The 27566-nt window shown below is 37.7% G+C and overlaps 1 protein-coding gene across 3 annotated transcripts; it reads right to left on the bottom strand.

Moving 5' to 3' along the window:
• Positions 1-27551, bottom strand: PROSER1 (proline and serine rich 1). 3 transcript variants are annotated; one of them, XM_072403875.1, is made up of 15 exons: positions 27403-27551; positions 25258-25481; positions 23594-23659; positions 23226-23294; positions 22760-22854; positions 16859-16952; positions 16236-16346; positions 15087-15164; positions 14625-14703; positions 11239-11382; positions 8524-8628; positions 7665-7697; positions 5105-6776; positions 3683-3809; positions 1-3249 (listed from the first exon to the last, which is right to left on the bottom strand). In XM_072403875.1, the coding sequence occupies exons 2-15, from the start codon at positions 25300-25302 to the stop codon at positions 3127-3129; spliced, it is 2841 nt and encodes a 946-aa protein (XP_072259976.1). In that variant the 5' UTR covers positions 25303-25481; positions 27403-27551; the 3' UTR covers positions 1-3126. The 3 variants fall into 3 exon arrangements, with proteins under 3 accessions (XP_072259976.1, XP_072259982.1, XP_072259990.1); XM_072403881.1 differs by having other exon boundaries at positions 11281-11382; XM_072403889.1 differs by lacking the exon at positions 11239-11382.
• Positions 27552-27566: the final 15 nt, after the last annotated feature.

Raw genomic sequence — 27566 nt, 5'->3', positions numbered from 1 at the left:
TTTGTTACAAAATGATCTAATTTATTTTTGATACTAGAATGGCATTATTTCATACAAAGCATTTAAAAACAGATCATTTCATAAACCCAAAAGTGAATATACAATACTAGAAAGGACAATGCTTATTTACAAAATTGCAGCTTCCAAATATTGTAATAAAACAAACCACTCAGAGTTTATACCCTGAATAGAGGTAAAAGAACAATTTTTATTTTTTGTTTTACTTTTATGAACCTTTGTGAATATTACAAACCAACAATTTTGTGCATCATTAACACCTGCAATGGTAGAATAGTAATACTTTTACTGCTTCCGTCTGTGATGTAATCTGATCACAAGCTTTTGGGACACTCTAATTCCTTTTCAAGTATTGTTAAACATATAAGAAAGTTCACATGCAATGCAACTGGTTGAACTTGCTGCATGGATGTGGAATGGTGTTGATGTTGCACAGACCAATACCCTAGGGCAAAAAAACAAAAACAAAAAAACACATAACCCCCCCAAACTTACCTAACCTCCATAGCTTCCCATTTAATCCAACATACTCATCTTATTACCTAATGAATCTTCTAATTATAACCAACCACAGCTTATATACCTCCTCCACCTTTCTGCCTGGGGAGGTGATATAACTAGGATTGCATGCAAAGTAAGGGATGGCAAAGAAAAGGGTGTTTGAGTGACCGTAGGGGCAAAGTAAATACAGCAAAAGTATGACTTTGGTTGTAACAACAGGCTGCTGTTAAAGCGGGAGAATTTTATTAAAAGAGGTTTTAAAAATGATTAAAAAAATAGGAAAATATTGACAGATGGGCAGGTATGATCTTTTTGTTAACCTAAAATATGGAGCGAGTGGAGGAGCCAAAGGAAGCACCATCATGTCTCAGCGGAGACATAGGCAGCAGAGGTTATTTACCCTTTATCATCGCTAGGTCTCCACGAAGTTCCAAAAGGGGTATGTAAGCACCAACAGTCAGGAGCAAGAGTTTATCACCTGATCCAGGTAAAAACAGCCGAACCAGATGACCATTATTTGAAGTCTATGGGTAATCAGATGGTCTTATTTTCTAATTTGCAGACAAAAATAGGACATTTAAAACTTAACTGGCTGCCAGGAGCAGAATTTTCTCTTTTTATAAATAACTCTGTATGCTTCACCGACATGCTTATGACAACAAATAATACATTTGACAGCAACCAGCCAGGAGTTATTTTCACTTGCTTACTTCCACTTTATTATAAACAGAGACTGATGGGAATGGCCAATATTCTCAGTAAAAGTTACATAGGCAGTTTACATTGTCATTCATACAATTCATTATAAAAAGATAATATCTTTAAAACAGTGTCATAAATAAGGTTTACAGTTAGAGTAAGAAGTAAAAATCAGGATGCAACCATTGAGCCCTTGACCTGGTTACCTGTAATTAGGGAAGTCGAAGAGAATAAAACCCGAAATATCACTCAATACCTATCACATAGGAACAGAAAGGTCCCAGTGCTGCATTGTGGGGACATAAGAGTTTTATGATTAGCTGTAACATGGCACGAAAGAGGCAATAGACAGTATCATATATATTTTTGCCCCGGGATGGGATCTCAAACAATTATACCAATAAACTGTTAGGTTAAGTTTTCATCAAATTGCCTGGTATTTAGGAGTACACGTCACCATATACAAGATTGCAATGCATGCCATGCTAATTATGCCTTTTAAAAAGGCAATCACAAATGCTACAGTTCAATGTACAAAAATTTTACACAAAGATTTAAAATATGTTTGACTAATCTAATATTCTACTTACAATTTCATTTAAAGTTTAAGAAAATAGAAAGGGGGTTTGGTTATCAACAGTATGAATGGAAGTTTGTAAACTAGGATTTATTTTATAGTACAACCCAGAAGTTCATAATAACTAATGGTCCACTTTCAGACTAATGAAGGCCGATTACTGATTGTAATGGACTGTTACACATCACCATTTTCTTGTGGTTTATTAAGGCAGTACAAAGGGTAGTGGACTACTAAGTGTAGGACACTATCACGAGCACATCATGTAATTCCTGTGTGCATCTTCATTATACATAACACTGCTTTGACTGCACAATGAGCAGGGGGCAATAACGGAACGTTAAATAGCCCATACCGACCATTCAGGTTTAGTTCACTACATAAGTATCTTTATTATGGTTAATAAATAGTGCACCTAAGTACATGACCAGTGTATTTACATTTCATACAGATTTTTGCATGCCGTTTGCGTTAATTTTCTTTACAATAAATGGAGCATGGCTGCACAATAGTGGAAAACTAAAAAGATGTGACTAGAACACAGTTGTATTTGTTGAAATAAAAAATGAACAAAAACAATAAAATTGCACTTCTATACAGTTATTTTAAAAAATGTAACATTTCTAAATTGTTAAAAAGAAAATTCATTACATGGATGGTTAAGAACTGGTCTTTCAAACTACCTAAAAACCACACATTGTGTGGCAGACAATTGGTTGGTAGAAAGGAAAATTTCATGGAGAATGTACTTGCAGTATACGAAATAAAGAAAATTTGTAATGATATGACAAGCGCCAATGGAGAGCATTTTGTAGTGATAACAGCCTTTCCATTTAATAATAGATAGCACCAAATCAAAATGTATATAAAACCTCTACCTTCTGTGAAATATGAAAACCCAGTTATAAAAACATGAATTAAAAACAAGGTAATAAAATTAACCTTATTTGCAATGGTCAGTTCAAACTCATGACATTTTAGTCAGGTTCTGCTAATATCCAGTGTTCCGAAAAACAAAATTTAGTTTTAGGTCTTTGTAAAAGTCATTAAAAAGAAAAAAGGACATTAAAAAAAATCTAAATGCTATGAACGATTGAAAATACTGAGGGACTATTCTATACTTCCTCAGTGTCAACAATGGACTATTCTAAGCCTCCCAAATATCAGTGATGAATAATTCTATAGCTTCATAGTTCTGGTTGGACTATAGAATACCTCTTTAGTGTTAATGATGGACAATTCTTTGCCTCTTCGGTGTTAGTGATTATGGACTGTACAATGCTTTCTCTAATGAGTGGAAGAATTATGTTTTGTTTTAAAATGTTTTCTAGCTACTGCCATCCACGCTGAGGCAACCCTGGCTGAAGAGAGAAGGGCGTTCCAGGTCCAGTGGGGAAACCAGCAAAAGCATCAGCTTGTGCTGAAAATCCTTCTAGAGCAGAAGCTGAATGTGCCTGGAGAAAGATAATATAGATGTAATAATGATTAATATATAATGAATAATACAGACGCTAACAAAATGGTCTTAAAAAAAGACAAGACAAAACTTCCCTTGCAATTGGTCTCTCTCTCTCACACATGCTAGCTTGTGCTTACCTCTTTCCTAGGATGCTCAAGGTGAGCTCCACTGCAGGAATAGTTTTATTTTTTCCCTGGTGTTCGATTTTAAACATGAATAATAGGCATATAACCAAATGCATAGAAAAACTACATACAAGGCTACATCCAGATTGAGTTCAGAAACACTTACAGGTCTGCTCCCCTCCCCATCCTTATGTCAATGGACAGCAACAGGAGAAACAGCAGACTGATAACTGACACTCTACTCTCCTTCTAAAAACCTAAATAAAGTAAAAAAAAAAAAAAAAAAAACACGCAAAAGACTACCTGTAACAATGCCGTCTGAGCTGCTGCAGCAGCTGCTGCACTCTGCTGAAGTCCTTGGAGGGACTGGGAGGGACTTTGTGGAAAACCAGGAATACCAGAGAGAGAGAGAAGAGGAAAGGCTGATGGCCTAAAGAAATACAAACAAAAATGTGGGTTACATAAATAAAGAAAGATGCCTCACATCATCGCATTGCATCTATAAACACCGGGACCTCTACTGTTTTCTCATCACAGATATGCAGTCATGCATACTCAATGTTTAGATTGCTATGTTGGGTTCTCCATTTGTAATTGTAATGGTTGGATATTTATTATGCTTGTATTATTTTACTGAACAGGAAAGCTGAAGGAAGCTGGTTGCTAACATAGATTGAAGGCAGCATTCTTACTGATTGGTGGTTGTTTGGGGTGTATCCTTTACAATCACTAGTGTGGGAATGCTACACATCATGTACTCTCTGTAACTCTCCAGAAGCGGCTAATTTACCCATCAACGGCCACAATAAGCATGTCAGTTTCTTAGAAACTTACTATTGGTCACTAGGAATCCTAAATTATGTCTGGGATGAGTATGTAATAAGTAAATTTGTGGCATTTGAGTCCTACAGCTACAACCACAAAATTTTGACATTTGCAATCAACAGTGACACCTTTCAAAACACTTCCTTCAGCCAACAAAGGAGTTGTAGGAATTGTGGACATTTATATGAAACCTTCACTTATATTTATGTACGCTTGGGTACCTGGGGAGTAGAAGGTACTTTTACAGTAATGTACCACCATTAGTTTGTGTCACTAGGATAGCATATAGCTTCATCTAAAAAGATAAATGGTTGCGTTTTATGAATGGTTTCAGCTGAATTGCTGGCCAATGTTTTTATGAATTCCACTGCTGGTCACAAGGAACAAGGTAACCTAACATCCAGAGGAAGGGGGCAGAATTGGTTGATGCAGTTTAAACCGGTAAAAATTGCATGTGCCCAAAAACCCTTTTAGGTATATGGAAACCATCACATGAGATTATATGATGGTCTCCATCTTGATCTACTAGAGTTAACACTAAAATTAATTCCTTGTTTGTTCAGTAAGTGCAAAAAATACCTGTTAAAGTTCTAAACTGAAAAGATTTCAGGCAAGATTATCTCCATGAGATGTATTTATCATTCAGCAGTGATTCCAGTTTTGGAGAAGAGTGGGGTTTCTGTAGCCCTGCCCTAGGGTGGTAACACCGCCCCTCTATAGACAAGTGGGCATTCCCACCCTAGAACAGGAAGTATGTTACTTGTAGGATCATCAGATCAAAGACTGATGGGAAAAAAAAATAATCTGTGGTTTGGTAATTAAATTATTATAATAAAGAAATGATCATGATGTTGACATTGCTCAGGATTTAACAAAATGACTAAGACTGTAACTACTTACCCTGTTTGTGCCACAAGAGCAGAGTTGAAGTTTGAGCTGAAGGCCGAAGCAAATCCAGGTAGAACAGAAGCAGGAGATGGGGCACTCACAGGGGATGGCACGGGTGGACCTGCTGCTAAAGTTGAAGGAGCCTGAAGTCCGGGAAAGGAAGGGAGAGCGGGAAGAGCAGGATTGACTGGTGGTGTGTTAGAAACTGGGAATCCAGGGAAAGATGGGTTTGATGAAACTAGGGGTGCTTGCGGTACAGAAAAGAGTGAAGGAAGTGCATTGTTGAGGTTGAGCGGAAAAGGTGAAGCAGCAGCAGCTGCTGCAGGTGCAGAAAGGCCAGGAAACACAGAGGATGAGGGCGGTGGGGTTGCAGAAGCAACTGTGGCTGTTGATGTTAACATGGGTACAGTAGGTGTGAGAGCTGGACTACCTGCAAATGGAGATCCATTGGATAATGAAGTAAAAGGTGGAAATACCGGTGGCATTCCTGGGGATGAACCCAATCCTATTGAAGACAGGGTTGGGCTACCAATGTTACCATTCATAGTGGAAAGACCTGATAAAGCTGGGTTTATGGAGTTTGCCAGGTTCCCTGGGCCAGGTGGAAACACATGACCCAGCACACCTGGCAATCCCAGAGAACTGTGGGATGGAGTGGCTGAACGAGATGGTCCTTTAAATGCAGAAGGTGATGAACTAGCTGTTTCAGCCTTAGCTAATGGGGTCACACTGGATGCATTAACAGGAGATGAAAGACAGTGTTCTGACATGGAAGAGGTTGAATTATGTCCCTGTGGAATAACTGGATTACAACTGAGTGGAGACTGGACATGAACAAGTGGCTGTCCTGGCATGGTAGCAGGTGAAGTATTAGGATTTGTTAATGAAGGAGAAGATGACCCAGAAAATGCAGACATGGCTGGAGTAGCTGTTCTTTGAGGTGTTGGTGTAGAAGGGGGAGTAAAAGGTTTACTTAAAGCATCAGCATTTTGGAGGCTTGTCAATGGCAAAAGTCCTGTTGTAGACATAGAAGCCAATGAGGGGGAATTGAGTAATCCAGGATCACCAGCTAAAAATCCTTTAAGGACTGATAGCAATGGATTGCCTATATTCATTTGTCCAGCAGCTCCAGCAATATCCGATAGTGTTGGGCTAGCCATGCCTTGGAAAGCAGGATTTAAAGACAATGGAAGGCCAGCAAATAGTGATGGCATCATATTGGCAGTGCTTACAGAGGTAGTAGAGGTACTGGTAGAAAATGGAAGGCCTGGAACTGACAGAGGTGGCAAAGGATCACTAGAACCAGAAGTAGCAAATGGTGTGGAAGAGCTTTGCTGGGTTGGAACAGCAGCTGGCGGAAGACCAGGAAATACTGCAGGACTTGGTGTTGATGGTGCACTGACAGCCGATGTGGGAGCGCTGGAGGACATCTGTGCACTTTTTATAACCGTTGGACTTGGTGCAGATGGTTTAGGAGATGCCATGGAAGATGTGGTTTGCATTGAAAAGGCTGAAGGAGGAGCAGCCATGCTCATTGCAGAAATGGTGGGTGTTGTAGGAGTGGAAGGATGGTTTAGGGATTTAGTAGCTGGAGAAATTGTAGGAGCTGGAGCAGGTGTGGCAGCAGGTGTTGGAGGAGCTGATCCATTGGTTCCATGTGGTGAAATATGTGGGGTTGCTGGAGCTGCATTATAAAAAAATAAATAATATTATAATTACATATTATATACATACAACACAGCTCAAACACTTTAAACACCATTATGTATGCTGACAAGGTACAATTATGGGGATAATGATAAAAAAACAAAACTTTTATGCAGCAGACATTGACAACAATTTACAAGCCGAGCAAGAGAAACTTAGGTCACCATCAGTCTGTATTTAGACACGAGAATGACCTGGATGTTAGGATTTGTGTAACCCTAGATAACAGTCTATAAGCGTTATATGAACCTTTAAATACAAGGCGTATGTATGTATGTATGTATGTATGTATGTATGTATGTATGTATGAATGAATGAATGAATGAGTGATGATCTTCTAAGCAAGTCTTAGAAAAGAGAGCTTAAACCAACACAAAGACATAAATGGAATAGAAGGTCTGTTCCTTGAGCTAAACTCTTTGTGGCCTGTGACGTATTAAGCAACATTCTTAAGTGTGCCAAACCCAGCCACTTTTTCCATTAGTGTCCCAACAAAAGTAGGAGTTACTTTTGCAATGATTTACAAAGACATGGAAGGCAATAATATAATGAATGTTAACTGCATGTCAAGCGTTTGTGAAACCAGATTTTGGCAAGAGAATACAAGACTACACAACAGAAACCCTCAGGTTAAGAGGTTAGAATGATTTTCAGTGTGGTTTGAAAACTATATGTGATTGGAGACTGTGTTTAAGGGCCTCCTTTATTGCAGATGCTTGAAATGTAGCCGAATTCAGACACCATTCCATAAATTGAAAGATAACATAGCTGTGTCCTTACCAAAATTTTGGAGTATGGGATAAGATGAAATTCTAACTAAAGAATGAAGAAAATGTACAATACACACACCAATGACTGAGCTTACCTGTGTGAGGTGTAGCTCTTGTCTCTTCAGAACCTTAGAGAGCACAGAAAGAAGACATGTTAAGTTACTATATGGAATAATATAAAAATCCACCACCCAGACTGTGGAGTTTTAGTTTTAACCTCTCTAGAGTTCTAATTCCGTCCAAATTTCCATGCAAAAAGTGTTACTTTGTTTGCATGGAAATATATTTTACATTGTAAGCTATAATTCCTAGGCATAACTCACAGAAATATGCCCAATATTTAATACATTTAATAAGCATTAAATATATAATAAAAAAAAAACACAAAAATCTGTTAAAAAAAAAAAATAGTTGAACATGTAATGTAAGTGTACATAATATATACAGTATATATGATATGAAATTTTTTTTGTATTGGACGTAAAGACGGACGTGTCCCCAGGACCTGCGGGGACCAGCAGGGCGACAACAGAGCAAGGTAAGTGGTGTTTTTTTTTTAAGGTTAAAGCTAACCCCAGTTGTGACTCAGGATTACCACTATTTGCAGGTAAAATCCACCCCGAGTCACACTCAGGATTACCGCTAGGGGTGTTAAAGTGACCCTGTTGCTACTTTTAACACATGGATGAAGACCTCCGTAGAGCTTGGTCTAAGACTAAGAATTTGGCACTTCTGGTATTGCTGGACGTTGGTTTACTCAACCAGCTCTTACATCAAAAAAGAACTAACAATGACAGGGCATTAAAATAGTGAGTTTTTTTAAATATTCTGGAGCGAGAAAGAATGTGGGGCTGCATTTACCAATATCCTTTGTTGTGTTGTTGTTGCGGTTGAAGAAAATTTCCCACTACACATACACATACAAACATTGTTTCTGTTTATAGGTCATCTTACCACTGGATTGTGTGGCACCATTAGGAGAAAAGGACGATTGAGGAACTGTACTAGAAGAAGTGGCAGAATTCAACGCAGAAATGTGCGTACCATTGATATATGCACCTATAGAAGGAAAAACAAAATATATTAAATAAAACCAACTAGGTTTGCATATGTCCCCATTTTATCATTCACTTATGAAGTATTGTTTGAATTTCTTTTTTCCCCCCTTTTTAATTATTGTCTTTGGTGTGATTAATTTAAGCAGCTAATTATTGTCCTGCTGCCCAGTTTACAAATTGATTGCTATCAGAAAAATAGTAATGTACTAGGGGACATATATAAAGGAATATATCTATAGAGTAAATAGTGTGTACCCTTGAACCTATTCCTTAAACAATGTTCAAGTTCAATTTGGAAGCTAGACTCCCTCTACACAACAGCATTTGGGGAGAAGAGGGATTCATTGGAAAGGTTATAGAATTTGTGTCAACTGTTGCAAGGATGTGCAGGATTTGCAAGTGTTCTGCAAATCCTTGAGCAGTTAGACGGTGCTTGCATCTTCTTGCTTCTACAATCTATGGGGAGGTCCTACTAAGATGTTCACAATCTTAGAAGCTATAAAAAATTCTTTGATCCAAGCCAAAAGTTTTTTTTGTTGATTTATTAGGATAATACAGTATGTGTCCAACTGAAATCCCAACTAAACGCTTATAGTTTATTATTAATAAATATGATTTGAATACCTACTTTTTTTAATATAATAAGTGCAGAAACAAGGATTCAAATGTTCTGTGCAGGAGATTTGCTAAGGCTCTCTAAGGAAAAGCAGCGGCCCAACATCCCCCCTTCTTTTGTTAAGATTACTCCAATCAATGGCACCAGAGTGAGAGCACTGTTAGTTGGAACAGCGTAGAGTGGTGTGTGTGGAAACAAAGATTTTGCTCACAATATTATTTATGATTAGTTTTAATTTATAATGGCAACAAAGACTTTGCATTAGGACACCATGGGGTCCACAAAATGGAAATACCCTCCAATAAGTATTATAAAGTCTTAATACTTTCATTATAGCACATTTTTTACAAATTTAACATTATCACCCTTTCAATTTGTAAGTAGTAGTCTGACCAGAGGTTTATAAAACATTTAAATCAAAGACTCCCAAAATGTCTGCCGACTATCCATAAAGCAGGGAACCCGACATTCCCTGAAACATTTTCTGGTGCAGAATCAATTACTGCCATTGAAACACACGGACCTGGAAGGTTCTCCATGAGGGAATTTTCAGGGAATGCCTTATTCACAGCTTTATAAAGATTCTCCTTAGTAAGCATCTGTAATATACGGTCCATAACCGTATATTAGTTTAATGAAGCTTTGTAAACGTCGAAAACCGCATTTCGATTAACATGGATTTTAAAAGATAAAACAATACTAGGAGGTCTTAAAGGCTAATACAAGGGCATTTTATCTTGGAAATACTATCCTGAACAAAATCAATTTGGCATGCACTATATTGCAGACACTTTCTGAATGGACTTTGGTCAGGTGGTCTACTATAACTTGCTGGATCTCTGAAACCTTTCCTCCAAAACCTGCTATATGCGTTAAAACCTATAGCTTGCATTTACATTAAATTTCATAATAAAAAATTCCCAATCTAAGCATGAAGAATGTTAAGAGGGTTTACAGAACATAGTTTGGTTGTTTTAAAGATGGTATACCATGGCATTTTAAGCTTATACAAGTTAGTATGAACAGCATCAAATCTGACTTGACTGTCCCCAAGCATCTCTCACAACTTGCCAAACATTGGGAGATGCCAAGGGTTTGTTAAAGTTACAACCAGGACTCCCAATATTTGTATTCAACATTTCCAGCCTGGACTTCAGGGAGACTCCACTTTTGAAAATATTTGCTTAATGTGTAAGGTGATAATTAATCTTATAAACTATCATTTATAAACTCCTACTTCTACTGAAAAATCTAGGACACTTACCAGTACTTGCTATTTAACAGATCAGCACACAAAGCATTACTAATGGCAATCAGGCAAGAAGAAAGCCAGGACTATGAAGCAAGAATGACGATTTATTGCATTAACGTACAGCACTTTGCATACTGCACCCGATGAAGATCCTTACAAAACTGACAGTCCAGCTATTGATGGGTACTGCTGGACTCAGCACTATAATATAGTTTGGAGATTCCAAGTCTCTCACCAAGTTACCTTTTCTCACCATAACAATACAATTAAACTGCCGGAAGCACCAAGTGCTTTTGCCTATAAAAGCCAATACGGTTTTGGGGAATAGATGTCAAGTACTAGTTACAGCATATCATAGCATATCAAAATCGGTGCACGGGTAAATTAGTAATATTCAGAGGTTGTTAGAAATGAAAAAGATTCATGGGCAAGACTGAATATTAAAAACAATAATATTAAACAAGTAAAAGGAAATAGGTGCAATAGGGTCCAAAAAAAGAAAATTTGTAATATGAAAAAAATTTAAAAGTAATTTGTTATAAGCTGAAAGCATAAAATATTCAGTTGAAAGTATTTATAAAACTACACGAAGTGATAAAACGGTCCATTTCTGAAGTTCCATCACTCTACCGCCATCATTCCATTATCCAATATTTTTGTGATATCTTGTGTATCTGCTAGGCATTGAATTGTAGCTGGTGTTGTGTAAAACAATTGATCATAAACAGAATAAATTTAGTTACTGTAATTCTCGTTTTTCTTAGCCCAATCCCGAGAATGCGTACTATTGGCTGATGCCCCTCCCCCTTCAGATAAACTTTGACCTTCTCCAGAGGTACTTAAGTTTGACTGTTCCTTCTTTACCGACATTGTCTTCCCATAGTAATCTAAAAAATAGAAAAGCAAGACAAACAAACAGAGCCCTGACACAATATCATTCTGTTCTGTACATGCTCTGCATTCTGTACAGTAAAGTCCTACAAGACAAATAATGTGACCCATACAAGGCTGCACAGAATATTGCTCACTGAAAGCCATTGTCATCACATAACTTACTTGCCAACTGAATTTTAGGACGGAACTCACAAAGTGGTTTTAAGAAAAGTTTTAGGTTAAAAAACTTTTCAGCCACCAGTCTATTGTTCCAATGACAATACTATAGCTAGAATGTCTGTCTGAACTATTCCCTATCTTCTGTTCATCAGGCTGGCTTACTCCAGGGATTCCAGTGTGGTGTATCTGAATGGGTCCATGTAATAGATAAAAAATGGCCTCAAGCAACGCCTTCTGTTCTCACCTTGCTTGGTGGCCTTTTTGCCGGCCCTTGTATACAACAGGGGAATAGTAATGCAATGCAGAATTTGGACAACTGCACTGCCGCCACACTGTATAGCTTATAACAAGGGAAGGGCTTTCCAAAAGGGCAGAAATTTATTTTGGTCTTAGGCTAGTGGTAAAATTTTAAAAAGGTATATGGGGCAGATTAGAATACAAGAGAAAGAATGTGGCCATTGACCAATGTTCTGAGCAAGCACAAGATACGACTTAAGAGGATGAAGCCTTAACAAGACATTTTAGCCATCTGACCCACTGCAAGCTTTTGCGCTCTTCCAGAGCTATGGTGACCGAAGAATCCTCTTTATCTGAGTGGTGGCTTTCAGGTTCCTCACCAAGCATTGGGATACCTTGCACCAGCCCCTAAAAAATCATTGTGCCCTTTAATGACCCTGGCATTGGAAATAGAACCCAATACACTCAGATGGATCAGAAACCAACATTCCTGCAAGCAAATTTATTGAGGATTTTTTGGGCACCATAGACTAAGTGGAGACTGGCAGTGTAAGTGGTAGGACAGGCCAATACAACAATGCTCCATTACAGGGGAACCTTCTATGCTACTTTTTTATATATTGAAATAAGGTCACTTTAAACAAGTGGCAAGGATATAAAGGTACTTATTCCTTTTAGGTAGAAGGAAACATGCACTGAGGATATACACTGGCTTGCCATTCATAAATCCTTGCCATTAGTAAACCCCTTATTTGAAAATGCTAGTTGCCTTACTGGTATGTTAATCTGAAGGCAACAATCCTAGGTCACTATACCACACTTTTTCCCAATCAGTGACTGAGATGGGTCAAGAAACCAGGAGTTTCAGAATGAAGAGAGTCATGGCAGCACCCGCGTTTTTCAGTACAGGTTTCCTTTAAACACTGGTACTATACATGAAAACTTTTTTTATTTTATACTTTGAGGAATGTTTTGTATAAAAAAATAAAAACTCCACCTTTTTAGGCCCAATACATACTTGCCTTCCCCTCTCCTTATTGTCTCAATATGTGACACAGTGGGAACATGCATAACGGCTTCATCATGATGTCAGGAGCATGCAGTTATGCATCATGGTGAAGTAAAATCGGAACATAAAATAACATTTGATATTTTGGTAAACGGAAGAAAAAAAATAGATAAAAGAAAATATACAAAACTTAAAGTGTGATCATCCAATGTCAGCTTTCTGGTTGTTTGATGGTTTTGAATAAGTCCCTTTTATTAAACATGAGTTCTGAAAAACTAATGCAACACTGAAAAGAATTTTATGTACTAGTGTTTACAGCATAAAGGTCCTTGCAGCAAAGAACGCCAGTGCGGAACACTTCAAAGTACATGTGTACACTCCTCTTGAAGTAAACAGACTGTGAGCAAGACTGACTTCCTCTGGAGAAGGTCAATATTTAACGGTTCTGCACAATAGGTATCATCTCATACATATCAACATTTAAAGAGAATAGACAAACTAGCTTCCCTGGCTTCTCATGCTCCTGATACAAATATGCATCTCATGCCCAAAGAGAAGTAATATTACTCTTGGTTTATTCCAGTCACCAATAGGTCTCCCTTGCCAATAGTTTTCCACACATTTGAAACTTGCAAAATAAATAAGCTAATGCTACCAGCCTGCCAAGAAAGTCTTTGGGGTGGCCTTAGGGTTACATGTGGTGACTGAGGTTAAAGTTGCTTTTGGTCCCCGAATTTCTATGATCACAAAGGAGATGGGCACTTTGTGACTGCTCATCATTCTCATTGTGAGATCTGTCAATCTACAAATATTTTGGCTAAACATCACATATTCCTTTATAAAAGTAGTAATTGTATAGTATAACTGGAACTAAACTTTAAAAAACAGCAACCAGGCAGGTTCTTCATTGTAGAAGGAACATGTGATGTCCCTTCTACAAAAAAATTAACCTGCCTGATCACATTTGTTTTTTTTTTAATTACATTTCACCTGTCCTCGCTCCATCGGGGGCCCAACTCCATCCTCACCGGTGTCCTTTTCAATGTTTTCCCATATTTTTGATTTAGTACCCAGAATGAGGCAACTTCCACTCATGTGTGATTCACTTTAACACCTGTGTAGGGGCCACATCAACAAGCTTGGGATTTCTGTCAATGTCATCTTTCGCAGTTGACCTAATATTTGGCGACAAGTGGTTTTGGGTTTTGCATACCTATAGACTAATATAGAATTGCAAAAAAAAAAAAAAAGCCATCCTCATAAGCTTTTTAACGAATCCTCTCTAACACTCACTTCTATTGTGATTCCATGCCAAAGTTTCTGTTGCCCATTCTGAAGTGCTAGTCTACAAAGCACTTGTGTAAATATTACTGTAACATTCCAATGCCTAAAACTAAAATATGCTATTGCATACTTAATCCTAGTGAGCTTACTCTGTAAGAAATGCAAGCTGGTAACTTGTGATGTATGGCAACTACATAGCAGTATATAGAAAAAAGGGGGATTTTATAGCAGGATGAACACCGAGTAAGAACATCATGCAAAATGAATAAGAATGAGGACAAGACACAGTGGGTGAAGTAAAATGCCAGATAGGAAACTTCAAAGAGTGACAAGAGGAGAAGAGGAAGGCAATGAACCAAAAGTCTAAGCAACATGCTTAGTGCCACTCTTACTGATCAGTAGAGATACAAATTGCCAATAATCAAAATGCGTTAAGAGAAATACATGATACGGATTTTTTAGCTTTAATTCTGTTAGTGAATGCAGTATCAATAGTGGAATCTTATTTAGTTTTCTCTGGTATACAATGAAATCAGCTAGTCTTACTTGGAGCAATAGTTGGGTGAGGCCGGCAAGGTGGTATCGGGTATGGTACTGGTTTGTGAGGATTGTATGTAGATGGAGCCTGTAGAAAGAAATATAAGTTATTAAACATTTGATGCAATGACTATCATCCATATAATAAATATTTCGACCAGATGTGTTTTACAGATAATAAAACATGATAATATAATTAAAGATATTATCTGTAAAACAAACGTGCCATTACTAATAGGCAGAAAAAAGTAACAAGAATTGACAGAGGAAATACATATTTGAGCTGGATTTATTAAAGCTCTCCAGGACTGGAGAATTTTACACCATCACAGGTTAAGCTGGATGAAATAAATAAAAAGATAAATTGACAGCATTTGGGTCACAATTATGCTATGTTGCCGAATTCCCATTCACTATCAATGTTGAATCTTTCAGGATTTTTAGTTACGGTTTTGATTTTTTTACACTTACTGGTTTACATGGTCCAAGAATCCTGGCTGCGATTCCCTTCCCTTCATTTGTCTCTTCATCTTTTTTCAGTGATGTTCCCTGCACAAATATTTAGATTTTTTTTTATGTCAGATATGAAAATTAGTTTTATTTTAAATATAGCTGTGCCATAATGGGTGTGTACATGGTACCATGAAAGAGATAACAGCCATTCAGGTCCTTTACCATCCATCGACCAACTTCTAGTCCCCTTCCCAATGTCCCCCCATTGATTCTTGCTTCCTTATAACCACTCCAAAAAAATACCTGGTGGTTCTGGATGAGGGTTAGCACCAGATCTTCTAGTATTAGGCAGCACTGGTACCCAATCAACCATACACCACTCCCAAATACAGGCTTATATCCAAGGTAAAGATACCATCTACCTTGTGTAAAATCCAACATCATTTTACAGCTTTACACAGTGAATGTTGTCATCTGAAAAATAGAATTGGCATTGGGGGAAGAGCTGCAAAATAAAGTGAATTATGGGTTTGGCTTTAATAGAATAGAATAATAAGTAACGTTGATTTCTAGGTGACTCTTCATTGCACAAAGCCTACTTCTCAAACATTTGACACTTTTCAACATTCCAAATAAAAAATATTGCAGCTTACAGGTCCTTACACTCCGTGGCTGTAAATTGTTTTTGGATACCATGTGGGGGATTGACAGCACACATTTTCAAAGCTTGATATCCCACACAGAGCATTAACAATATACTAAGAATTCCATGTACTATGGGGAAATACTGATCAGCGAAGGTGGTAACTGATAATTTGGCCACACTAAACCTGTAATCACTTTAGATGATGATGGGTGGCTATTGCCCCAATAATATTCACCTGAAAATCTAGTTGGATTAGACCAATGAATATGTTTGTACACACACACAGTCACAGGTCCTTATTTCCAGATATACCCTATTATCTAGTAGTGCAAACAACAGTCCTCTGTGCACCAGATTTTAAGCTTGGGTAAGATATCCGAGAGTTTACTGGGAAATCTCTGACTGGCCATTTCAAACGTGTCTTTAAACGGACTGGGAAAGTTACCCATGACATATGGGAGTTTTCTATTTGTTAGGTAAAAGGCACATTATTGTGCCTTACAGAAATTCACTGCTCTTACAGGGAATACTCCGTTGATGCGACTGGGTCTACCCTTGGGGTAAGGGTTTCCAGGGATCATTCCACAGGACGAAATCATAGCATTTGGAGCTTTGCAGCCACTCTTCGAGGCCTATAAAACAGAAACCAACGAAAGTAAATATCAAGCACTGGTTAGTCAGGAACAATTATATGAAACCCTTTAAATTTAAACATGAGCACCTGGGAAAAGGGGGGTCCCTCTTTATTGCTCCTGGAAAGTAGGGATGATCAGCTAATATTTCAACAATGTACTGCAAACTGAATTACAGAAGGGGACCGATGTAAAACTACTTTGAAATGTTGTGTCAAGATACTGAAATTGCTCAAACCCTATTATCCCTCCAAATAGGCCAATCAAGGGGAAGCCCAATTACAGCCCCCGTGTGGCTCAAATGTGAGTAAAGCAGGAACACCCTATACACGGAGAGGTCTCCCTTTTACTAGTCTGACTGACCAAGATCAGCCAATTTATTACAGCTTAATAAAAGCAAAATTATATTTAGTGGTAAATGTAGCTAGCAAGCAAGCAATCTGCTCTATATTTTCCAGTGATGTGATTTCGATAAATTGATTCCTGTTGGTGCCACCACTTTCAATAATTACCTGTTCCAAAATTCTTCTACAGCGTTTTTTCTCAGTTAAGTTAATCTTAAAAAGCTCCTCAATTGGGCGATAATTTGTGGCATCAAGAATATTTCTGAGGAAAAATATATAGATCTATTTAGAAATTTGTATACAGCGCATTAATCTTAGATGCATACATGTATATTTTTTTATTGCATTATATCAGAAGTTCTCAAAGGTAAAACCAATCTAAGTGCAGGTCTAAAGAATTAGGTGAAAATGAAGGTAGACAAATACTTGAAGCAGTATTTGCGAAGAAAACACAAATTATGTTTTTATAAGTATATACATGGATTCCAAGGTCTCTGTAATTGTCTACAGTTCAGTTTTATGTGCCTGGAAAGAATTTTAGAATATTTTTACTCCATCCTTGTAAGTCTACAACATAATGGATATTATACATGAAGAATTATTCTGCACCCATAATTAGGAATTCTGATTCTCTACACTTTTGTTCAAAAAAAATTTTTAAACATTAAAGGAGCACCATAAAAGCAATTCAAGTAAACAAGTGTGGCTGCAGTTCCCTTTCAGCTAAAAAGGTTTCTTTGATCCAGGTTGGAAAAAAGATGCAATACTTGCTACCGTCTATCAGTATTTCCTGTTCCCAAAACCTGCCCCGATTTTCTTGTTTGATCAGTCACAGCTTCCAGAGGTCTTCATAGACAATGTAGGATCAGGGGTCCTGCACTGAACATAAGGATATGCAGGGCCCAACAAGATCCTATGAGCAGCGAAGAGCATCGTCAGTCCAAGGTGTAGTATCCATAATAGGATTCTAAAATTTCTATAACTTTTTGTAATTAGACTTTTGGATTTTTTTTTTTAAAGTGCTTTTAAAAAATTCCCTGATCTTTAAAGAGAATTTCATTTCTTACGGTCAACTTGTTTATGGGATAGTATTAGAGGGGGTAATGTCAGTGGAACTAAGAAGCAGTAAAACCCTACAAGGGTAACAATCCTTTCCCATTCTACCAAACACTAAAACAATTTGGCAGGACTTGCATTAGGTCTCCCTTTTTTCTCCAAGCAGAGCATACCAAGTTTTGCCTAAGTATCCATTGTAAGCAAATTTTTCCATGTTTTATCAGTTTATCTGCTTGTCCTGGAATCTATCAAACACCCTTTTTTACAGAGGTGTGAGAAAAATTGGATACTATATTGTACAGCGGTCCTTACAATTAATTAAAAGAGTACCAAGTAGTGATGGAAGTCTGGGAGCACTAGATTTGCTCGATACGTTTATCTTTAGTTCTGTACATTCCAAGGACCAGGGGCTCACAGACAGACATAATAGACTCTGTTTTTCCCCCATTTGAACAATGCAGCATCTGACAAGAAATGTCTGCAATGGACCTGATTTGCCTATAATGTAGAACCATCATAAAAGGAAAAGGTTTGTCCAAAGAAACAAGGGGCATGCAAAGCTGGGCACATACAACCTCTAAATTGCTCAGTTTCCAGGATTTTGCTGACCTGCATTTAAAGTATGATTTGGATGCTAATCGAAGGAAAGTAATGCCAATTAATATGAGGTCTTAGTAACCTGTCAATGCCAAGCAAGAGTTGGAAAAGCAGTCTATATTGGCCAATATTCCCAAGTGCTTCTCCAATTTGTTTTGCCCAAAACTTTATAAAATGTACAACAATGCAATATACTGCATCTACATTTTATTTTTGGCCAAATTGCTTTTCTACCTGGTCATCCTGCAAGTAGCACACTTCCGACAACATTTCCTAAGGCCAACATAACAAAGGACTACAGATCCCTACACATTTCCTATTCTCCCTAACACAAGATGAGTGGGGTTACTCATGGATAGCCATATTTAAAAAAAAAAAAAAAAAAAATTTAGAACACGAAAAAAAAAAAAAAGAAGAGAACTTCTATTGGGTGCTTTTTGTCTATATACCAAGGAATCACAACCCTTGAACACCTTTCCTTTTTTTTTTAAATTCCTTAGGTTATTATACTGCCGATTGTTTAATATAAAAATGTACTAAGCATGCAATTTAAAAACACATCAGGATGAATTTGTAAAGGTTCAGGCATTTCACAATACAGATAGCATAAAAGCAGAAATAAACAGCTCGGTCTCTTGAGAAGGATGCCCTGGCACAGAGAATTCTCTGGTGATCACAGCCAGCTTGAACAGAATATGAACTACATCAAGTTACATAAGCAGAATTATAGTCTTTGATCAACTGTTGTTCAGAAGTATAAAACAAAAACATACAAAGCACATTATATATTCTTTCTATATTATCTATTCATTTTATATTCTTTTAGAATATAGAATTGCAAGAAATAACTTTTATTCTCATTTGCCTATTAAAACATTTTTAAATTAGAAAGCCCCTTTAGGAAACAGTTTAAGGAATAAACAATTAAAGGGGACAATTTTAATATTATATATTTATCTCCCTCTAACATTCACACTGAACCCACAAAAGTCCCTACTAGTAGTCGTTTTACTGTATATATATATATATATATATATATATATATATATTTAAAAGGTTTGAAGGTTTGTATTGCAAAGTAAAGTTTGTATTGCAGTAAAATAAAACACAGTAAAGTTCTGTTACTGTATCTTCTAATTGGCTAACTATTTTAAATATTGTTTTAAATACTTCATATGAATATTACCATATGTAAGGTTTTATTCAGCAATCAGGAGGAGCTCTTGTATCTTCTTCACTTTTAATAAAAATGTAAATGAGAATACCCCCCTCCCCACCCCCAATTAAATTATGATTTACTTTAAATTATTGTACAGCTAAAATGTAGGTAGAAAAAAAATCCAATCATATTCACACAGCAGGTCTAAATCTGATTGGGAGAAACATTTTTGTACAGTTTTTTTATGCAAGATAGCAGATCATGACAGATGTCAGTATGGTGGATTAATGCTTTTAGAGTATTACTTGTATGACAGACAGGAATACCCAGCAGGAAGGCTTTCATTTCATATTTCAAATTACTTGGAATCTTGCCAGCACGGCAATGATGCATGTATGAGCACTGTACATACAATATTGATCTGCTCTATGGGGAGAGGGGAGGGGGATAAGGACAGAGCGGCACCCTGCAGTGCGCTCTCCCCTTCACTTTCATTATGATGGTTCGCCGTCCGTGGATCGGCCAGGACGGGTCCATGAACAATGGACAACGAGCGCTGTACACAGTTCAGGTTATTGTCCGATACTAGCCCTGAGCTGATTATCAGACGAGAATAATCTGACGTGTGTAAGTAGCCTTCGTCATTAAATGTTCATCCCGTCGTAATCTAGGCTCCACAATGAAACAAGCAGCTATGCTTAATATTCTCCAGAGGCAAGCCAATCCAAAAAATCTCTTCCTTTGTTAAGAGGAATCTAGGGATCACAGATCTTCTCATATCCCTTTTACAGGAAGTTCCATTGATTAAAAATAATTACCTGCTCACTTGTAAGGATAATCATTACCTAATAGGTTTAAAGCCACCAGAGAACAAACAAACCATTCTCTAAGCACAATGCAGCAATTATACTAGCCATGTTTGAAAACAACAATTCACCTGATGGCGTCAGTTTGTTATCATTATCCCGCTGATAATAGAGTCATTTGACAGATTTGAAGGATGCAAGAATGTTCAAACATTGTCCCTACTGGGATTATAATGATACTGCTTCTCCCTGTTCAACATTCCTATTCTCATATCCAGCAGCAGTTCACAGAACACAGGCAAAAGATGATGAACGTCTCAGTATACAGATGGCGATGAACTCCCATATGGGCACTTGTATGTTTAAAGAATTATTTACAGAGAGAGAAAAAAATGACAGACATGTTGGATATTTCCAGGCCAGTGCTTTTATCTCTTCAGATATAATGTCATTAATAGCCACCCCAAATGGGTAATGGAACACAAGTTTATTTTACTGTTATACAAATTAAATTTATTTTAAGCTGGCTTTTATTGTTTTTATAGCTGACTTGCCTTTTGTGTCAGAAACAGGCTAAATTAAAAGAAAGTTAAAAGCAATTCAGATTTCATTTAAAATGTGCCCAGTTTTTAAAACTTGAGCAGCAATGTTGGGAAAAAAACCCAGGATGCAGTTGGCATTCCCTACTGAACCTTTGGGCTAAAATGGATGAGGTCAGGGCTGTGTGCAGGCCACTTGAGTTCCTCCGCAGCAAACTTTTAAAAATCATTTTTAAGGAGGGTGCTAAACAGGGGAACAATCAACTTGGAACACAAAACAGACCTTTCACAAGCTGTTACCATAAGGTGAGGAGTGTCTGTACAAATAAAAGGGGTAGGGCAGTTATGTTGGGGAGGAAAGGCATGGATGCTGGACATTCTTCTGTCAGGAAACAAGACTGAGCTCTTTCATGCTTGTTGCAGCTTCTAAAGCAAATTGTGGGAAGCTTATAGGGTGCAGTGTGTAAGCAAGTCAGTACAGGAGAGGATGACAAAGTAAAGTTGGAGTACAGCTTTAAAGCATTTAGCCATTCAATGGTCCACATGGTGGGGGGGACTGTCTACATCAGTGATTTTCAACCACTGTGCCGCGGCACACTAGTGTGCCATGAGAGATCTTTAGGTGTACCGTGGGAAATTATCTAATTACCATTGTCGAGTGTCTGTGCTGTAGTGACTGGCAGAGTAATGTAATACTCTTCCATGTCAGTGGGTGGCAGTAGGTAACTGTTTCTTGTTTATTCTTAGAGACAAAAGAATTAGCTACAGAGTGTCATTTTGTAACATTTTTGATTTGTGGTGTGCCGCAGGATTTTTTCAATGTGCCGTGGCTCAAAAAAAGTTGAAAAACACTGGTCTACATGAACAGTTCTCACATTATTACAAAAGGCAATATTTTCCTGTAGATCTGTTCTATTTATCCACTCAGGAAGCATTTGGATGGATCGGTATTATATCATTGTATATAGTGTACAGTCTCCCTTCTGACATTGGTGTGTATGTGATTTAGCTTATACACAGGAGGAGTTCTATAATAAAAGGTTAGGCAGTATCACTTACTACAATATTATAATATTCAAAGCATTTATTCTGCATTCCCCAAACCTGGTACACAAGGGTCTACTTGACTAGTTTGTGCCACAATCCAGTGTAACTAAATGAATGTTATGTTTATATTCCTGTAATCTACAGATACACTAAACATGCAACCCCAGATATACTCTTGCCATTTTAACAATTGTTGTAAACTATTTACCAACATCATGCTCGTATTGTACACACAACACATATAGCAAGTATTTTTAAATGCCTTCATTATCTGTATGCAGAGTGCTCTGGTCTTTTGTGCAACTGCACCCTCTATAGGAAGAGAATGGCAATACAACAGAAGCAGGAAGTGTGTTTGTTGGGGACTTGCTTACACCAAGACTTTTTTTTTTACTGGAACTTGAAAAGAGAAGATTCATAATCCCTAAACAGAGATTTTGGGGGGTCTTGGTAAATGACAAGAATCTAACAGTTAATGTTTTTTTCTAAAATGTAGCAAGGGATTACAGTTGGCTCAGTGGTTAGCACTCTGGTCTTTGCAGCACTAGGTCTCGGGTTCGAATCTTGGCCAGGACACTATCTGCATGTTTGCGTGGGTTTCCTCCAGGTACTCAGGTTTCATCTCACATTCCAAAAAAACATGCAGTTAAGTTAAATGATAAGTTAAATGTCCCTCAAATTGACAAATAATTACAGTAGGGATAATAGACTGTGAGCCCCTATGAGGGACTATAGACTGAGCTGCATAGGAGGTTGAAGCTATAAAAATATAAGTGAATAAAAAGGTGTGGAGTTAGAGGTTCCTCTTCTTGTTGGGAAATGGTAATGATGGTCCACAAAGAAAGTAACCAGTGTGTGTACTTACACTGCCAGCAGCTCCAGGGCGCTCAGTCTGTCTTTACTGAAAGTAAAACAATTCAATATGTTTACCACTTTCGCTGCTGGTATGGCGACCATTTTCTGTTAAAATAAAAAAAGATGTTACAAAAAGAAAAACTAATTTTACTACTTCAATACACTGGTCCCCATTAAAAATGATTTTTTAGGCTAAAATCAACATTCATAACATTTAAAGAAATGTCACTTACAACTGAGTAAACATCCCATTTTGGATGACTTATATTCCTTATTCCCTAGAGGTTATCAGGTTTGGTAAATGAAAAGGCTGAATTATTGGTAAAAGGTGCTAAATTGTTGTCTTGCGTTATATGGCGGACAGGTACTATGTTATGGAGAACATCAATGCAAGTCCTTTTCATGTAAACTGACCAAAAATGATGTGAAAGACACAACAGAAAAGTAAATTATTTTTACATATGAAGGGCACTTACATGTTGCATGGCTTTCACCGCCTTTAGCTGAGGCTCTGCCCATGAGAAATATCTCAACAGCTCAACCACCTAGAAGAAATGATTAGAAATAAACAAAGGTAAATAAATGTCAGTGTGGCAAGTCTCAGACATTCACACCTCTGCTCTTGATGTGTAAATGCAATGTACCAGAGTGGACAGAACCCGAATCAATGCTGATATGACCTTCTTGCATGAGCCAATGTTACTTACAATGCACAACAATTATAGAAAACTGAAAGACCCACAATGAAGGTTGAGAAAGTGGAGAACGAATTGATATCAATTTACCAACACGTCATAAATGGGCTGAAATTATTAAATGTGATATTTAATAGTTTTATAACTACCTGTTCACAAGAAAAATATCCATGTACATACTCCAAGGCCTTGACTTTATATTCAGTCATAACTGCCTGTGAAGAGAAAATGAACAATTAAAGAATAATCTTCACAGATGATAGACAACCATATTTCTGGAGAAAAAGATTTTTAACACCACTGCACATTACCGGAAGTGTGAAATCCTAGGTTCCAATAATGCAAAGTGTTGATTTTATTTACACATCACATCTGCTAAGTATTTGGGAAAAAAATATTACAAGGACCTGTTCATCAAAGGAGTTGAATTACAATTTCCTATATTAGCAGATAGTAAGCAGTCATTATCACACCTGTTATTTTGGAAGTTACAATTGGATTGGATTAGCAACAAGAAAAACAGAATTAGATAACTAGATGATATGCATGTGTTCAAACTATGGAAAAGACTGAAGTCTTTTTTCCCCTTCTTTATAGTTAAATGGCATGGAAGCAGAATTACCCTCGCGTGGACTCAACTATCCTCGTTTCATCACAAGGTCCTGCCGTCTTCCTTTTTTTCTTCTTCCTAGAGACAATCCTCAGCCATCTTGATTGGCTATGCAGAGAGGACGTAATTTCTGAGCAGGCACGCAGGAGTTCATTCATTCCCAGCACGTGCAGTGATATCAGGCAGGTAAGACGGATTATTGCAAAAAAAACATCAGCTGTCCCTTTTTGCAACAACTATCTGCCTGATCCATATATTTTTAACGTGGGACTAGTTTCATCATAAGATTAATTACCGTATTTTTTGCCGTATAAGACACACTTTTTCTTCCCCAAAACTGGGGGGGAAAAGTTAGTGCGTCCTATACGACAAATGTGTTATAAAATAATTAAAATAATATACTCACCCGATACCCGATCCTGCGTGTGTCTCTGCAACAGCATGTCTCTCTTCTCTCCTATGCCAGCATCGTGTCTTCTCCTGTCTGTAAAGCAGAGCGAAAGAAGCCGGCACAGCGCCACCTGCTGTTCCCTGTCCTAACTGCCGTACAGTGGAAAAAAAGCACAGAGTGATCAGAAGGGGAATTTGAATGACACAGAGAGATCAGAAAGGGAATTTGAAAGGCACAGAGTGATCAGAAAGGGAATTTGAATGGCACATGAGTGATCAGAAGGGGAATACCGGTATGAATGGCACATGAGTGATCAGAAGGGGAATAATCTTTCAGAATCTTTTTTTTCTAGATTTTCCTCCTTTAAAATTGGGTGCGTCTTATATTCCGGAGCGTCTTATACGGCCAAAAAAAAAAAAAAAAAAAACAATTTTATTTATATTAAACAGTATTTATATAGCACTGACATATTAGGCAGTGCTGTAAAATTGTACCCCACATAGCTAGTAGGCAGGGTTGCAGGGAAAAATGGGGAGATGGGAGAGACCCTGATTGGGGAAGCTATAAGGCAAATTAAACATAAACAAATTCATGTTCATTGGACGATATGCTGATCCAGCACTGTATCATTAGGATCTGCAGACTTTCCTATTGATTCTGACCCGTTATAAAGTCTTTTCAGTCCAGAAGAGCCGACATCATACACACATCAGGGTCATAGCTAGTCACAGACCCCCATTGTTTAGGTATATTGGAAAAACATGATGCTCCTTGAAATTCTGCTCATATCCCTAACCAAAAATGAACCATACCTTTCGGACTTCGTCCAGAACGATCTCAAACGATTTCTTATCCATGATTATGTTGCAGTTGTTATGTTACTAGTAAAAGTCCATACAGCCTATCGACCAGTCTGCAGTTTTCCTCTTCAGGACACCACGTGATGTGTTCTCGTCATATCACCGGAGATTAACATTTCATCGCTATTTGAAGAGAAATCCTCGTGCTAGAAGCTGAATTTAGCCGATATCTCAATCTAAAATGGAAAAATAGAAAATGGTCAAATATAAGTTGTTTGGATATGCATAAAACTGCTTTAAATAATTGTATCTGAAGATTTTGTCATTTGAATGCCCGGTAGAAGCTTTTTATTGATGCAGTTCGGCACTCTCTATGGATGCTGCCATGTTGCTTTACTTCATTAAAAGCAGTGCAGTGTGCTGTGTTGGTACTGAAGGAAAACAACATGAAGCATCCCGATGTGGTCAAAGTGAATGCATCAAGCTTGTTGCTAGAACACCTTCCAAATAATTAATTATAATAAATGAAATAAAATAAATCAAATAAAATTATATTGCACTAAATTCACAAACTGTACTGGAGACAGAATAACAAGTGAGGCGCAGGTTGTATGAGACGACTGTTGCCTAGCCGTACGCTTCAGTATTGTTTCCACCATTACAGCAGTCACCCCGCTCCTTGAATACCGATTCCCATGTGATAGTTTTATTTGTTTATTTCTCAGATGTTCTTTCAGGTAATTATGACCTTTTCTGTGTATTTTCTTTACCTGTTATATTTAATGGCGTCAAATAGTTTGACTTTCATAACTATAATTTCTTGTTTGCTCTTAGATTGGAATGAAATAAACCCATAATGAGTGAGAAAAAGCAAACAAATATTTTGTATTTCTGTAGTAATACCAAAGATAATGCAACTAATGATAATAGTAACAATATTAATACTTCACTTAACCGTGAGCTGATCAATGAATCAGAGCCCCCACAGTCCTTGTCAGGGACCAATACTTTACAAATGTGTATCATTTTTTTTAAAAAAAATCATAATAATGGTTAGCAGGATATAAAATTATGAATTTAGTGGTTCATGAGGTCCGAATGGTTGGGGAGCGATGATATATTCGGCTTGCTCCTACTTTCTGCTCATTTAAAAGAGCACTCAAAACCCATTTTTTCAAACTTGCCTACCCGTCTTCTTCTGTCAATTGAAACCATCACTACTTTCCACACTACATATCTCACATCCTTTGTGTGTGAAATTCCCCCACCTACTAGATTGTAAGCTCTTCAGGGCAGGGTCCTCTCCTCCTGTATCACTGTCTGTATTAGTCTGTCATTTGCAACCCCTATTTAATGTACAGCACTGCATAATATGTTGGCGCTATATAAATCCTGTTTAATAATAATATATACCAATAATAATAAAATAAAGGATTCTTCCCGGAGGGACCATGATATCTTCACCTAGACAATGCAGGTGGAGATGGGGTGTGTATAGTACTCACATTGTTCATAAAGTAAGTGACTTAGGAAATGAGAGGAGCCGGGCCAGCATAGACAGACCTCTCATTTCAATACAGTGGCCGGATCATTGGTTAAAGCAACTTTTAATACACAGGGGAACCCCTTATATAACTGTCAGATCTTCAGGGAACCCCTGCTATAATTACTATATTATACATATATATTAGTGTGGTGATCAGTGGGAAGAATTCCTCTAACGTAGCTGGGCAGTGGGAAGAATGTAGAGAACTAAAAAGATCATTGGTGTCATTTAAACTGACCCGAGGGACGCAAATTGCTCGGACTTCCTGTTTTGCTGACAGCTGTCGCCATTGGGGGATTTCTGATGACTTCCTGTTTTGCTGACGGCTGTCACATTTTATAGAACTGATATTTCTATATGCAAACTATGGAAATCATTTTTGATATCATTTCAGTGAGCCATCATAGTCTGTGCACCTCACTGACATCATTACACAAATCTCAATGTGTGGCCACAGAGACCAATCAGATGCTACCACCAACACTCCCGCCAAATATCACAGTGTGAGAATGACATTGTTTACATGGCACACAATGGCTGGATATTATTATTACTGGCTGGTGAATGACATTTATATAGAGAACACACAATGGTGGCAGTGCGGCTCATACCTCCTGCACAGGTGTCACCAGGCAGTCCTACAATAGCCGGTGCAGGTAATCAGGTGACTGGACGGTGCACATAGTAACAGCAGCGGGCATACAATGTATCTGCACAATATACACACAGCGACAACTTCCGGGGCACGCACGAAGCCTGGGGCCCCTCTAGGGGG

The sequence above is a fragment of the Pyxicephalus adspersus genome, chromosome 1, assembly GCF_032062135.1.
Source record: "Pyxicephalus adspersus chromosome 1, UCB_Pads_2.0, whole genome shotgun sequence".
Classification (NCBI taxonomy): Eukaryota; Metazoa; Chordata; class Amphibia; order Anura; family Pyxicephalidae; genus Pyxicephalus; species Pyxicephalus adspersus.
This window is presented reverse-complemented; position numbering and strand designations above follow the sequence as displayed.